The sequence below is a fragment of the Astyanax mexicanus genome, chromosome 7, assembly GCF_023375975.1.
Source record: "Astyanax mexicanus isolate ESR-SI-001 chromosome 7, AstMex3_surface, whole genome shotgun sequence".
Classification (NCBI taxonomy): Eukaryota; Metazoa; Chordata; class Actinopteri; order Characiformes; family Acestrorhamphidae; genus Astyanax; species Astyanax mexicanus.
The window spans coordinates 30,199,740-30,215,901 of NC_064414.1; the positions used below are offsets into that span (position 1 = coordinate 30,199,740).

At 35.1% G+C, this 16,162-nt stretch overlaps 2 protein-coding genes across 4 annotated transcripts in view; one reads left to right on the plus strand and one right to left on the minus strand.

Annotated features, from left to right (window-relative positions):
* Window positions 1-2,607: 2,607 nt before the first annotated feature.
* tnfaip2b (tumor necrosis factor, alpha-induced protein 2b) lies at window positions 2,608-9,808 on the minus strand. 2 transcript variants are annotated; one of them, XM_007240335.4, is made up of 12 exons: window positions 9,712-9,808; window positions 7,108-7,227; window positions 5,579-6,239; window positions 5,354-5,465; window positions 4,925-5,029; window positions 4,705-4,799; window positions 4,237-4,329; window positions 4,022-4,148; window positions 3,715-3,840; window positions 3,432-3,587; window positions 3,084-3,205; window positions 2,608-2,973 (listed from the first exon to the last, which is right to left on the minus strand). In XM_007240335.4, exons 1-12 carry the CDS (start codon window positions 9,785-9,787, stop codon window positions 2,784-2,786), a joined length of 1,983 nt encoding a protein of 660 aa, XP_007240397.3. In that variant the 5' UTR covers window positions 9,788-9,808; the 3' UTR covers window positions 2,608-2,783. The 2 variants fall into 2 exon arrangements, with proteins under 2 accessions (XP_007240397.3, XP_049337721.1); XM_049481764.1 differs by lacking the exon at window positions 9,712-9,808 and adding an exon at window positions 7,505-7,537.
* Window positions 9,809-9,945: 137 nt separating this feature from the next.
* Window positions 9,946-16,162, plus strand: part of LOC103023885 (exocyst complex component 3-like protein 4) — a 71,469-nt gene continuing 65,252 nt past the window's right edge. Inside the window, exons 1-3 of one of the 2 annotated variants that reach the window (XM_049481461.1) lie at window positions 9,947-10,054; window positions 10,786-10,890; window positions 11,018-11,124. The gene's annotated coding sequence lies outside the window, so the exon portion shown is untranslated. Of the gene's footprint in view, window positions 10,055-10,785; window positions 10,891-11,017; window positions 11,125-16,162 lie in introns of both variants that reach the window. The other variant, XM_049481460.1, reaches the window with a different exon arrangement.

Consider the following 16,162-nt stretch of genomic DNA (forward strand, 5'->3'; position numbering starts at 1 on the left):
TATTTTTCCATATTATATATATATATATATATATATATATATATATATATATATATATATATATATATATATATATATATATATATATATGTGTGTGTGTGTGTGTGTGTGGAAAAATAATACGTTTTTCCATATTGTTATATTTTAGAAATGTAATATAACACACCTGCGTTTAACAATTTCTTTTGCTGTTCCAGCAATGACCAGTTGAGGGCAGTAGTATCTTTTCTAAGTCCAGCAGGACCTCAACCTCCCTTTCCACAGGCTCTGCAAACCTTGGGCCATATTAATACACTATCAAACAATATTAATGGAGGTTGTGTTTTAGTCTTGGCCAAGAGTGTTGTCCAACAGTTGTCCAACAGTGATTCATAAATTACAGTGACAGTGTTTGTGATTTCACCTAAAAAATAATTCAATACTTTAATTTAAGTGGTTTAATTAAAATACTTTAGTTACCATTAATTAAGATGCCCTTTGATGTTTTCTGCGATTTTGCAGGATGGTTTTGTGTGTACACTATAATAGTGTCCCTGACAACCACTGACTCGGGTTGTTTTGACTGATCAGATTACAAATTAGAATGTGTGTCACTGACATCCAGTTGTGTGCACCCACATGTAGCACCAATCTATAAAGGTGCCCCAGAATGGTAAACTTTATTTACATTGTCAAAGTTAAATAGTAAGAGTTCAGTATAACAGTGACAAAGTGTGAGCCTCAAACACCCAAGCTGAAAAATTATCCAACAGTTACATTTAACAATCTTAAGTTAAAAAGACAAAGAGTACAGTGGTGTGCAAAAGTATTTACCCCCTACAGATTTCTTTTGTTTTATCTTTTTTGTCATACTGATATTTTTTCTAATTATCAAACAAATTTGATATCAGACAAAGATATCCTGAGTAAATACAAAAATGTTTTAAGGATAATTTTATTTATTAAAGGAAAAAAACTATCCAAACTAATCTAGTCATGTGTTAAAAAGTGTTTGCCCCCTAAACCTAATAAGTTGGCTGTGCCACCCTTGGTGCTGTTTACCAGGATTTCTGGTTTCTTCTATTACAGCTAGTTGTCCAGGCCCTTAAGCAGCAAAGCAACCCCAGACCATCACACTACCACCACCATGTTTTACATTGAGTATGATGTTCTTTTTCTGAAATGATGTGTTACTTTTACGCCACATGTAACGGCACACACACCTTGCAGAAAGGTCCAAAGACCATTTTTACCAGTCTCTTTCTTATCATTGAATCATTAAGACTGACTTTAACTGAGGCAAGTGAGACCTGCAGTTCTTTAAATGTTTCTTTAGTTACCTTCTGGATGAGTTGTCCATGTCCTTTTGGAATAATTTCCGTCGGCCGGCCACTCCTGGGAAGGTTAATCAATTCCTTGTTTGCTCCCTTAATGAATAATAGTTCTTACTGTGGTCCCCTGGAGTCAAAAAGCCTATATGAGCCTAAAATACTTTGTAACCTTTCCCAGACTGACAGATGTCAATGACTCATCTGTTTTTGAACTTCTTGGGGCCTAATGTGTTGCTTTTTGAGATCTTTTAGCTGCTTTATGTTGTCAGAAAGGTTCTACTTGAGTGATTTCTTGTTTCTACAGGTCTGGCAGTAATTAGGCCTAGTTGTGGATAGTATAGCTTTTCAAAAAGTGTGAATTGTGATATTTGTTTAATAATCTGAAAAATGTATGTATGACAAAAATGCACTGTATGTTCTATAATGCATAAAATGTGAGCATATGAGATCAGCGTTTAAACTTTTTTGGAATTGCTGTGTATCATATCACCCTCCTTAACCATTTGATGGACAGCTGAGTTGAATCTGGTAACTCTCAGTAAAGGCTGCATGATTCTCAATAAGGGAGTGTTCCACACTGCACCATTTGTCAGAGACCTGGGGGAGCTAAATCCCAAGTAAAGAACATCCCTCCAGCTTTTTTAAAAGTTTGACCTTTGGCTTAGGTTATCTAGCTGAGATACCCTTGTTGTGAAACACTAAACAAACTGATATGCAAAAGTTTTCACTTGAAGTTGTTGTGAACTCCGCTGAATGTATCCTGTTATCTATTTCTAAACACCTACAATATCCCTCTCTTCCTGTACTAGATGTGTACATTGTTAAGGAAAGACTGTTTTTAGGATAGCTGGAAGTGGCGTCATGTGTCGGAAAGCATGCTTCATTTGTGACAGACGTATTGTGTTTCCTGTGATTGTAAAGAGCTACTGTAGGCCTCTCCACGCTGCACGACTGAGCGAGCATTCCCCAGTCCAACAGGAATGTATCTGGATATTATTGTTTTACTCATAACTGCTGGAACTGAGTCTGATGTAGTTGAAAAGGAAACCTCCATGTGCACAAGTTTCCACTTTTAAGTCACCTCCTAAATCCTTTGGGCCACAGACCAAAACGGATTAGAAGTCAACGTCTGGTCAGTTCATTATTCAGCACAGTGGAATACAGTTGTTATAAAGCAGGATGGGAATGTTTATTAACTGGAATTATTAAGTGATGATGGGAAAGCAAGGTGTATATTTAAATTTGTCATGACCCCAATCCCTATAACATAGAAATACACAACACAACACACTAAACATGTAATGTAAAAATATTTATTTATTTACAAAATCATGTAAAAAATATATTCAGTAAAAATGCTTTAAGTTTTAAGTAGCTTCACAGTACATTTCATAAAAAAAACTTTAAATGTAGCTCAACTAACTAGAATCCAATATAACAGGACAGTAGATTGTTTTGCAACATTAAGCAGTGCTAGTTTAATAGCACTTTAGAGAAGAAATTTCTGCTTGAGTCGAGTGGGTCCTGTTCCTGGTCCTGGTCCCGGTCCTGACCATCAAGTAAGTCTGGCTCTCGGAACTCTGAGAAAGTCTTTTTGATATTTTTCTGGTCTGAGGTAGAGAGGTTTGCCTTGAGATACAGCCAGGCGCAGGCGTGGGCTTCACTGTAAAGGCCAAAGGTCAGATTGGCTTTATATCAACATGCAAATTATGTATTTTTAGCTGAAAGTGCTGTACGAAAATGTGCTCTTAAAACATCTGGAAAGTGTTGTACCTGAAGTCGGGGTAATCTCGAGATAGCTTCACTATCTCTAATGCAATAAACTGTGGATCTTTTAGGGTGAGAACTTCAGCCAGTTTTGGAAGGATCTCTCGGAGGTCGTCCAGGTTTGACCCCTGCCAATAAAAATCATATAAACAGAATGAGACAAAGCAAAACTAACAAAACAAAAAAATCCACAATATCCAGGGTGAATTAAGAGTGATTGAGACCTACAGTAAAATTACAGTTATACAGTAGCTATACAAGGGTTATTTCAATTCCATTAATGTCAAGAAAAATATTAAAAAACTGTCTCAATCACCCTTGAATGAATACCCTATATGTGTGTAATATACTTACAGCTTCTGAAAACAGAGCCTGGATTTTCTGACTGTTGTCCCGTAATGCTTTCGCTGCCTGTTCTTGTTTCTTCTCATCTGTAAGTTTGATCTTCTTCTTCATTGTTTTTCTTACATACTCCGCCAGCACTTCTTTGTGAAGCTGACTAAGCAGCTCCTGTCAATCAATTAATCAGTATATCAGTGAATATTTTTATTTTATTGTATTAGTCCCCCCATGGTACTATATGTGACAATAACATATGAAACATTAATAAAAAAATATAAATTGATACACTCTTTACCTTAAGGCATGTTTTGTCCAATTTTGTGAAATTCAGAATGTGCTCATTCAGTCCATCAAGCAGCTCAGTGCACACATTCTCACTGTTTTTAAGCCACTCTCGAGTACCTAGTTTGGTATACTTCACCTGTGAAGCACACAAACATTAATTTTAGTTAGAGAACTAAATGAAGACAAATAAAAGGGAATAATGGATAATGAAATTAAGTAAAAAAAAACATAAGTTAAAATTAAAAGAAGAATTGTATTAATAACAATCAGAAGATGATCATATATTTAAATAAACACATTTGTTGAGTCTGTAATACCTTGAGAGAACTATGTATAGGCTTGGTGAAGTAGCTGTGGATTTTTTCTCTAATGGTAATCAGCAAGTGCATACACTCAGTTCTGATAGGTGCAGGGAAGAGTTCCTGGTGCTTTGTTATGTGTTCCCTGCAGAAAAAAAACAACAAGTCATGGAAGGATCTTCTCAACTGTATTATTTTAAACTCTAAAACTGTACTACTTTCTGCCTGCATACCTGAACTGTCTAATACAGAGAAGGTTGGCCTTCAGAACAGCATCAGTATTAGCCTGATTTTCCTCAATGATGTTCTCAAGGAAAGTCTGATAACTGAAAAGAAAAAGAAGTTAGCACATTGATTAACATAGCAAGTTTGACTCTACTGTAGGTGAACTCCAGTCTGGATCAGTTAATGAATTTGTAAACTTAGAGTGTTATCTCCTTTGAAAATGTATCAAAATGTGTTAAAACAAACCACTTATTGGTCAGACCTGTCTGGAGTGGGAGCAAGAATGTAAATACAGGAAGAAGGTCCTGTGCTCTGGACTAGTGTACATTTCTGTGCAGTTTAAAGTAGAGATTCGCCATTTGATAGCATTTAGCTTTAACAGGTGGAATACGCTAGAAAATTTGGTCAGATTACAACCACAATTTACCGCTCAGTTCAACCACTGAATTAAGAAGTTTTAAGCAACAGTGACTCACTTAATAAGGAAGTCTTTAATTGTATGTGTGATCCTCTCAGGCTTCGAGCAAGAGCCCAAAATTTCCTGTGTTGACTTTAGAGCACCATGGATGCACTGAAAAAGGGAGAGAGAGAAAAAGAGAGTTCATCTGTATATCATTCAGAATATCACACATTTGCATTGCCTAGCACTGCTTATTCACTTTACATTACATTGTTTTAGTGTATATCCAGTCATACCCCAATCGTGTCAATGGCCAGGTTGCTGATGTAGCATCCATCTCTCAGTTCAGGATCTTTTTTTTCCTCTCTTAAAATATTCTGGCACCATTTCTGCACCTCATTCTGGAAACAGGAGACAAAATAGATGAAGATCAAAACTCAGGTTCTAATGTAATACATATTAACCTTGTATCCCTTTTAGGGGAAATTGGTTATTTTCTTTACTATTTGAAGATATTTTATTTTAGGAGTCTTTGTGAATAAAGAAATATTAGTCTAATAAAGCAGATTTTAGTTTTTTAATGTAAACAAGTTGTCCCATCTTTTTAAACAGAAAGAATAACTGATTTCTCCAGAAAAGAAGAAATGGTTGCTATATGTTATTCATCAGAAGGGCTCAAATATGAATAATGAGTGGGATAGACAAAATAGGATAATTTCATATACCTCTTTTTTGATCAAAACCTGCTCTTCCAGGGATGTAAGTGTGTTTTCTGGCAGAAGTCTCTCAAGTTCTTTATATGTGATAAACCCAGTGAACTCATTATTCTCCAGAATACTGCAAACACACACACAAAAACACAGCATCAGTATAGCTCAGTCACGGAATATACAGTAATGCCATGGATCATTTTTAGCTATGGAGGGCCAAAACATGGGCCTATGCCTTACCTGGGGTAATGTATATTCACCCACTGCAGTACATGTTCACAATCTTCATCACTCAGTCCAAAGTCAGCGATTTCTCTGAGTTTGGTGCTAAACGCCTGATGGTATAATGTGGCATAAAGTTGGCACACATTGTCTTCAGGGTAGCAGCATCTTACATGCTTTGCCACATGTAGCAGGTCCTCCTTAAGTCGTTTGCCTTTGCCTATGATCTCCTTCTGAATGGAAGACTGAATACCAACACTTGAGTCAGGCATTGCCTCATCCATTCGCCGCTCAACCATGTTCTGAAGCAGGGAGCCATGTGTCTTCCTGCAGCACCGAGGTCTCCACAGAGGTCTCTCTTTTTCTCCAACTCCCTGCCATCTTCTGTCCTGCTCGTCCTCTTGCTGTAGGACCAGGACTGCCTGTTTTAGCGCCTCTTTCTCTTTCTCTGTTTGGACTTCGAAGGTATTCTCCACTGTATACCATACTGCCTTAAAAAGGTCTTCAGAGTCTTTTCTCAGTCTTTCCTCATCATCCTCCTCTTCCTCTACCCGGCTCTTGTTGGACCCCACCCCATCTTGCTTCACTGAGAACAGACGCTCTTCACGGTTTATCAGCTGCTTTGCTGCCACTAAAAAACGCTTCTCATTTAGGTTCTGCTTAAACGTCAGTGGAATCTCTGAAGAGTACAGAAACAGAAGCAAAGAAAATGTATTTGGTCACTAAAACAATCTGAAGACTCCTACAGCTTGCGCTGAATGTTTAATAATAGTAATGATGATGCAAAGATTTGTATCACTGCTGTCAAAGACAAAAACTTTGTACCTCTAAATTGTTAATTTTACAGAAGGAGAAAAAAAAAACCTCTTAATGTTCAATGGAAGTTCATAGACCTGTCACAATTACTTCTTTAAATCAGTTTTCAGATTATTGTTTTGTTATTGCCCCTTAAATAATTGTAGTAAATTATATTATTGTTATTTCAACACCATTTAAAAACACTGATACAACACTGATAAAAAAGCATTATAATCCATTTATAAATTTCTTTTAAAGATCATTTAAACTGGTAAATATTTATAACATTTTATTTCAACCAAAATGTTTAAATATCCTAAATAAATTACAAAAACATATTAAACAAATGACACAAGTTTAAACATAGACTGATACAGGTTTCTGGTTCTCCACCCTATGTGAACACAACAGTCAATATTGAGGTCAAACAAAATTAGTCATTGAGGTTTTGCCTATGTACTGAATGATAATTCAATAATGTAAATCTTGCATCAGGCAGATGTCAGTGTAAAATTCAGAAATAATTTTTGAAGCATTTCTATTGGCAGGTTCACTGTAACATTTTGATATATTTTAAAGCTTAAAAAAGCGAGATATAAGTTTCAAAGTTGAATTGGAAATACAAAGTTTCCGTGTGACAAATGATTGTGTGACAATAATTTTTATGAATTACATTGACCTATATCAAATTATATTAACTGTCATCTTGATTTGGTGAACAGTTAGATGAGTGATCGATAATGTCTTACCTTTGCATTTGATGTCATTATTCTGCACATTATTCTTTTTGAAGAATTTTGGTAATTTTAGAAACTTGGGTTTAGAAGAGGAGACAGCTCTATCTGCAAGTGATCCAGCAGTCATTTTCCCTAAAAGTTGCAAAAAGAAATAAGAAAATTTTAAAAAGCTTTAGGTACAACTGTATAAAATAATAACATATGCATTATAGAGTTATAGCGTATTTTTGTTCCATTATATTCATTAGGTAAAATTGAAATTAAAGACAGTATGTGGTTAAAATGTATTTTGATGTAAAATTACAGAACACAATAATTACAGACAGAGACACAGACCACACAGTTAACAGCTGTATATATAAATGAATAAAGGCTGCTGAGTCTGAGGCAGCAGTTATGTGGTACTTACCGTGTGAGTTTAACCTCAGGGCTTTTCTCCTTCCCCCTTTTATACATATTACCCCCCCCCCATCCCCCCCCCCCCACACACACACACACACTAATGACGAGTAATAGGAGGATGGACTGGCTGCTGGTCAGTTTCTTCCTGTGAGCAGTGTTTAAATTCCCATAATCTCACTTCTGCCTGGGAAGTTTGTCACAGGAAACGTTAGTTTTTTTCTCCCACTAGTTTTCCCTAAAAGCCACGCCCTTCGCTTTAGGATTGGCCAGATTTTGAATGACGGTGAGGAGACGCCAATCACTAAACACGCTTAGCGCAGAAAGGCGGTGTTTGTCTCAAAGCAGGTGGTAAAAAATCACGTTTCTTGTGTATAAACCGTTTTTTCTCAGCCAGAATAGGAGCCTGTGATTAAGAATACAGCTGAATTTCTCAGGAGAGAACACCGTTCTACAACATCTTTTTACTTCTTCTTTTTTAAATGTAGCTTATATACCAGAAATGTTTATCAAATGCATAAAGACTTAATATTTGAGGTAAGATTGTAGGAAATCAAGCTTATTATGTTAATAATGTGTTATTTCTCCAGTAAAGACAATGATATGGAACTAACAAATTCACTTTTTTATCACTTATCATTTACATTATATTCTTCATACAAAAGGGTAAGTTAACCACTAAGTAGGTAATTACTTTTTATTTATAAAGCACTCTTTACAAAGCATACTCTGACCAAAGTGCTGTACTTACAACCAATACATACAACCAAATCATAAGTAAAAAAATCACATAAAGAACATATTACAATAAGTAAACCCCAAACCATATATTTTTATTCATATCTGAAATGTAATGAAAAGTAATGAAACATAACAGACCTGCTTACAGTTTTCATAAACATTTCCTAACCTTTAAAAAACGCTATTATTGTGGTAATTTCCACTTGTGCAGCGCCCTGTCAGATTCAACTCTTCTATAGGCGAGCAAAAATCAGGGGGTTTTGATTCCCTTTAACAAATCTCTTCTCAGTGTACATATTCTTCTGTTTAAAATGAAGTACATTTCCTTAAATCCATAAACAACCCCAAAAATAACATATATTTGTTTAAATCCTACAAACAGTATGCATGCATTACTTGTTGTGATAAATGTTATGTTTATTTTTTTGACAACCCCTTTTTTTCATTTTGTGTATTTCTTATACATCTTAATTTTAGTTACTTTAAAGTTTCTTTACAACATACCTGAAATGTTGTAGTTATGTGTGCATCATGTATTATGTTTCTTAGGTACAGCAAAAAAAAAAAACACTGATACAGTGGTATCAAAAGGCTGCACTGTATATGTTTCATTAACAACGTTGCCACAATGTTATTGTAACCTTGTAATTAGGTAACATGTCCTTACATTTATACATTACATTAATTTGCCACTTATATAAAATAAACAATGCATGAGGTATATTCAGGTACAGTTATACATTACCTATTACATTATAAACCTCCTGATTAATTTTGCCTCCTAATCCATACATTCAACTTGAATGTTATATGAAAAAATTATGTTAAAGTCAAAATTATGAGACTTTGTTTACTCTGTGTACAATTATAAAAACCAATCTCATAGAAAATCTCTTTCCTGGAGAATATGTCATTTTAGTAATTCATTTTATGTATGTCCCAATATTCAGGTCAACTCTGTTACCTCTGACTTAAAAGTGCATAGTACTGTATCTGCAAACAGTTCTAATAAGAAACATGTGACTGGCACCTGGTGATGTCACTTTCCCTGACAGGAAACATGTGTAAATCAGTGAGATATAGCTAATTCTAATCTCATTATATTGCAAATGAAATACTCGTCAGAACTTTTACTGTGATATTGAGTGATTCCCAAACAATTTGTAAAAGAATATATGTAGACGTGCTTTGTAAAATTTAGTTTGAGCTGAGAATATGGAGTTATGGCACAGAATAGTCTCATCAACTCATCAGTTTCATTTTCTAATGGTTTGGGTAGTTTTACAGAGTTGACTGTTGATGAGTTACATATATCCATACTAGAATGGATCATGCATCTATAGACTAGACTGAACTGCAAATCAAATATTAAATTGTTAAAACCTAATAAACACAATACAAATTGTTATTACAAAAGTTGAGCTTCTTAATGTATGTTTGCAATATTTAGTATCAGATGTCAGCTTGAGTTCTTACCCTCTTTCTCCTTCTCTTCCCCATCAACATCATCATAACAGGCAAACAGTCTCCTAAAAGGATTCCAAGATGCCATACTACTGCCCAGAGCTTCTCGTGTGAAAGACATTGGTATAACTGTACACGTTGGGTATGTTAGCAGTTTATAGAAAGTCATGTGATGCTGAGGTTTTGTGACGGAAGGATGGAGATTGTGGTTAAACCTGTGTCTGCAAAGCCACTCTTGTCATCGTAATACTTTTGTCTTTACTTTAAGCGGTGAAGTCTCCTTGATGCTAATCATGTTTTTCCATTAGGGAACAGAGCAATAAAGACTAATATTGGACACTGAATTGAAGTAAAGGTAAGTGAAATGTATTTATTTTGAAAATGCACAACTTTTCGGAGAGTGGTCAGGTTGATTATCTCAGTACCATTAAAGCAAATGAAGTATAAAACATTCTCAGTTACATTAAATTAATGCAGTTGCATTACTCATTTTACTCCTCCAGAAGAGGAAATATGTAGTGTGAAGTTACGCATAATGAGAGAGATGTCTAAAAAGAGAATCAACCTGTGAGAAATCATGTTTGTATCAAATTAAACATGTTTCAGTACAGCATATTGTTTACTTCCTTATTTACTTATTATTATATTATGTTTGGAACAGCAAACCCCTCCAAACGTTAACGTTAAAGCTACGGTAGTGAAAATTGAATGAAAGTCTGAAAACAGCTGCAATACTGAAACTGTATTTTCTCACAGGTGTCTGTTTACCTGCTGGTCCTCACAGGGTTGCCAGATTTGCTTTGTTTTGGTTTTGCTGGCAAATGGTGGTAGTTTGCAAAAGCAGTCACAAGTGAAAATAACAATCTATATTCACTTGTAAATTATTTTTGGGCTAAATTTTGCACTGCAACACCTGACTGATGTAGATTGTAAAATATAATTATCATGAATATTGATTCTGGTATTAAATAGCTGCCAATCTAAGAACATCTCTTATAGCCAATTATAGCCAGCTTATGGTCATAGCCTGATGTTTATTTTGTCAGAAATGTTTATAAGTTTATATGTTTATATCCCCTTGGTCAGATTCTGCAAGACTATGGGATGTCCTACCTCAGCTATGCAAATAGTGAGATACTGAAAATAATTTTGCTCCCTCCCCAAACAAGTACGGTCTGCTAGAGGCTCTGTGTAGGTATCTTGATCAGACCAATAACTGTATGGGACAATATTTCAGCCTAGATTGTTTCAATTGCCACATTTTGTATCAGATTAACTTGAGGTATCTTCTGACCCTGTTACTACTTTCCTCCCACAGCAATATCATTATGACAGACCAAAAGCCTACTGAAAGGATAGAAAGCCTCCACACCACAGCACCGAACCTCTCTTGTGAAAGACGTTTGTCATAAATGTGCATCACAGGTATGTTGGGAGTTTATTAAAGGTCATGTGATTGAGTTGAATGTAACATCAGAAAGACAGATATTGTCATCAATCTTTTTTTTTCTCACAACAATCTTTGTCTTTAGCACACTTTTCCCTTGTAGAAAATTCTCTTAAATAAACAGGATGATCACAAAGTAATGTAATTCCCATTATATTATATTGAAAATAACTTGTGCAGCTTCTGCTTTATTTATCTTTACACTGTCATTGGGTCATTCCTCTTATAACTGATTATTGATTCTGGTGTTTAATACTTGTCAATTTAACGACAGTTATATGTGCAAAACTGTTGAACACAAACAGAGGCTTAGACTAGCTGCCATCTGGATTTACGAGCTATTAAAAAATTAAATAACTTGCATCCTTGGCAAGCTGGTAGACTTTTTCAGTTTTGTATTATCTTCACATCATCAAATACTGGTTAAACCAGAGCAGTAGATCCGCACCTTTATTACAAGCAAGAATGATTATTGCAGAGGTGGAAAAAGTACTGAAAAAATTTAATTAAGTAAAAGTACCTTTACTTTGCTAAAATTCTACTCAAGTAAAAGTAAAAGTACCCATCTAAAAATCTACTCAAGTAAAAGTAAAAAGTACTCAATTTAAAATTTACTTGGAGTAAAAGTTACATAGTTACTTTTAATTATTTGATGTTTTTTTTTAATGAACTATTGTTTCACATAATAATTTGGATCTTTCAGGCAGTATTTGTTCAGACCACCTCATAAAACATTTTCAAGAACAAGTGGTATAAGTTTCTATGATCCATTTTTTTTCTTTACTGTTAAAAGGTTATGGTCATATATGTGACTACAAACCGTATTTTTATAGTTTTACAGGTCATTGCTTTGCTTTAACATGTTTTTTTTTTACATTTAAGCAGATTGTTTAATGATAAAAATACTTACCACCACATGCTTTCACAGGTTTGATGTGGAAGTTTTGAAAGCTGACAGCTCTGTCCGGCGGGGCAGGAACATTTTGTATTGCATGAGGACGTTATTGCCTTGTTATTCCAGGCGCAAGCATACATGCACCGGCGCATCCGCGCCAATTTTTTTTTTATTTAGACAATTGTCCCAGCATTTTATTTTTTACTCAGTAATGGGGAGTTTTCCAATGTAGTGACGTAAATTACTTTTGTCAAAATGTACTTGAGTAAAAGTAAACCTATTTAAAAAACGACTTTAAAAATTACAAATACTCATAAAATTTACTCAATTACAGTAATTTGAGTAAATGTAATTAATTACTTTTTACCTCTGGATTATTGTAATATTTGTCTAATGGAGTCCCAAAAAATACAATTAAAGCTTCAGTTAGTTTAAAATACGGATGGCAAAAGTCATGAAAATTAGTGGTTAAATTTCATTAAGAAACATTAAGAGAGAAAAATAAATATATTGAATACTTTATCCAGCATCAACATCTGCACTCACAGAAATGATTCATGGCAGAGTTAATTTTTATGCATTTACATCTATTTGACTTTATTTAAAAACTCATATTTTCTATATTTATGCATTTAAATTTATTATTATCTAGATAATTTAACCAATTCTAAAATGTATTGAATGTAATTAGTTAATACATACTAACATGGTTTAAATAATCAGAGCCCTAAAACAAACAAGAATCTGTTATGTAAAATGTATGTGATTGGTTTTCATAAAAGTTATGAGAAGTGAAATGGGGAAAAAGGAAACGATGTCCTGCCAGTAGGTGGCGGTAATGCCCCTTTACGTTGGTTGCCAACTGCTGTAAAACTCGAAGAAGAAGAAGAAAACTATTATGGTCTGGACTGGCAGTTGAATGTAGCTACAACTTACGTCCATGTGAGAAGGTAAGCAATCCAAGACATGTTGTATTACCCCCAAATGTGACCTAAATGTGTAGTTTATTTCATATTACACAGATATTAATTCATTTATGTAAGTTAGTGTGTGATTATTTTAAGCAGTTTTATCTTGGCCACGTTGCTGTTCCAGACAATGCCATTAGCATTAGAGCTAACAAACTAGCTATTACATGGCATCTTGGCTAATTCGGTAATACAGCTCGATACTGGACTAAACTAACCCTTTCCAGTTTGTTTTAATGTCAGTTAAAATGACTACTATTAACATTAAACGAGCCAGATGGCATTCCCTTTGTCCACAACATTTAGCCTATTCATTTTATATTATGTTAGGCTCTGTCTGTTTGCTTAAAGATTAAATGTGAATGTTTTGCAAATGCATTTTTATGAAAAAAAATAGTGTAGATCAAAGATTTTCATATATTAAAGTGAGCTTTTCAACTACAATTATCTAAACTAAAAAACTGAACAAGAGTCATGAATCAGGACTTTGTCAGCTAGCTATTGTTAGGTGAGTGACTGCCTTTTAGAGTACTATATTTAAATTTTATATTTTATTTATTTATTTACTGGCTTGGGTTACAGAACTTAATGTTAAATTCTTCTCACTGATATTCTTTTTTCTCCAGGTACCTAGTATTTTTCTACTTTTCCTATCCTGTTTTCTCACCTCCATGTTGCAACATAGATTTAGTAAGTATAAGTTAAAAAAATGTGCATGTCAAAATGTAGGTCATATTGTAGTTAGTATGGACTGTAAATAATAATTTGGATAAAATGTTTACAATTCCAAATGTTTAGAGTAAGCATGTTAAAACATTAAATGGTTGATTTCACAGTACAACGAAACTCCTTAGGCTTACACATTTTGATTTTGGACAAGGTTGGATGTGTTGGTTTTTCAGGTATTTTCAGCTCATTTTACAGATGATCTAATTGATTCATTGTTCTTTTTCTTCATTTACAGGTTCTGCAAATTGTGTGACAGGTTATTACCTACTAGGTATGAGTTAGGTATGGATGGTCAGACAGACAACCTGATCAACCTGAGTGGAGTAAAGCAAGGTGCTGGTGTGGTGAAGAAGGTAAATGTAACTGACATTTAGGGTTGCAACGGTATGAGATTTTCACGGTATGATAACCGTCTCAGAAAATACCGCGGTATCACGGTTATCACGGTATCACAGTTTGTTACATATATTATTAAACTGACCCATAAAGAAATTACAACAAAGGTTTTTTGTTCAATTAACTATTTATTGTAGAAACCTGGAACAATTATAATTTAATGTCTCCTTAAAAAAAATAAGCTGTACACCATCAGGTGAAGGAAATTAGTTTTTTCCACTACTCTTAAGGGCATTAAGAGTGTATATAAAATATATATATAAATATATAATATATATATATATATACACACACACACACGTTACACACATTATATGTCCTCTAAGAAGTAAAGATCCTGTATTTAAAATATTCAGTACAATTATTTAAGTTTAAATTATTTAATATCTGATAAACTGAGCCTGGGTCAGTGTCTGATCAACAACTGTTGTAAACGTCCGTTTTACTGCCAAGTTGGTATATAACCAGATACTGCAGAAAGAGGGGATTTATTTCTGACATGATCCTCACAATAGAGATTTCTATTTTAAGGCTTTCACACCGAGTCTGGTTTTAACATATGAAAAACAGGCACGTCAGGATTTGAAAATGAACGCATGTAAATGAATGGCGTCTTTCACATCCAGTCCGGCGAGCACCTTTACACGGACACGTGAATCCATCGTAGCACGCACTTCACGCCTGTACCTGCGTGCCCAAATTTCGGATAACTCAGCGCTTTTGCGGGCGCTTACCGCATGGGTTGTGCACAACTACAAAGAAGTTTTATTTAGGTTCAGATTAAAGTTTTAAACTAAACACATACTTTGCGCTGCACAGCGGGGTGGTGTTCTCGGAGATGGGAGAACAGGTTTGACGTATGTCCACCTTTAGCTGTGACTTTACGTCCACATTGATTACAAATCAGATAACCATCCTCGGGTGCGTTCGGCGGGTATCCGAAATAGTCCCACACTGCTGATTTTAGTTTAGCTTTTTTTTAGGCGGACGGAGATTTGTTTAGTCTGATGCACTTTCTGCTGTTCTCACCGCTGTGTGCTGAGCAGCTGAAGCGGAGCAGAGTTGCGCATGCGCGGGTGAGTTTCTCCGCTGGCTTGCGTTTTACCGGTAATAAGCAAACACACACGGTATGATAACCGTGCATTTTAATACCATGGTATACCGTGAAACCGGTTACCGCTGCAACCCTACTGACATTGTTAGCCTCAGCTTTTGTGTGTTAGTTTGTCTTTGTCACTGACAAGCATAAATTATGTTTTCTTTTTGTAGAATGAAGACATCAATGTGAGGTGTAATTGTGTGCTGAGCTGTCTGAGCATCTACCTCAGTGAAGACCTGGATACATTGGTTAAAGAATACATGGTATGTTTGATTCTTTGTTCTTATTCCTTTTTTTATGTAGTTTACAAAGATAATGTTGTTTTCCTCCTTAAGCAGACCATTAATGTTTAGGATTGCTGCCCATGAAGAGAAACAATGGGATAATTTTTGTTTTTCTCTGTCAAAAGGCAGCTGAGGGTCTGAGGCAGTACATAAAGCTGAAGCCAGATGTCAAAAGGTAAGTCATAAAGCAGTGTAGTTGGAAACATGAATTGTTTTTGCTTTTGGGGTGGATTATTAACTAGATTATTAACTTTCCAACAGGTGAGTGGTAAATGGGGAGACAGAAGATTAGGATAAACAATGGTTGGTCCTTTCTCTTCCCTATCATCCTCCCTCAAACTCAACCATGAGTGAAGGTTTGGAGAGGGTTGGATAGGAGAGGAGTAAACCTTACCCTTATCCAGGAGCTTATGAGAGAGGAGGTGAGTAGAGAAGGCAGAGAGAGGGTAGAAGAGAGGGAGAGGTTTGCCTCCTTTCCTTCAATTTTCCCTGCATCAAGGAATGTTTATTTTATATCTACATAACTGATCTTTCAACAAAATAAGTGGGGGTTCCTGATTCTGTATTTTTATATATCTACGTATTTTTAGTTGGTGTTTTGTTAATTGTATTTTTTTCTGGCAGGTCGAAGGCTTCATTGGGAAA

Coding starts and splice junctions, on each gene's coding strand:
- tnfaip2b (XM_007240335.4), bottom strand. CDS start 9,787: ATGGCATCTTGGAATCCTTTTAGGAGACTGTTTGCCTGTTATGATGAT. Junction 4,149..4,236: donor CTCTGTATTAGACAGTTCAG/GTATGCAGGCAG, acceptor TTTTTTCTGCAG/GGAACACATAACAAAGCACC. Junction 2,974..3,083: donor CGAGATTACCCCGACTTCAG/GTACAACACTTT, acceptor TGGCCTTTACAG/TGAAGCCCACGCCTGCGCCT.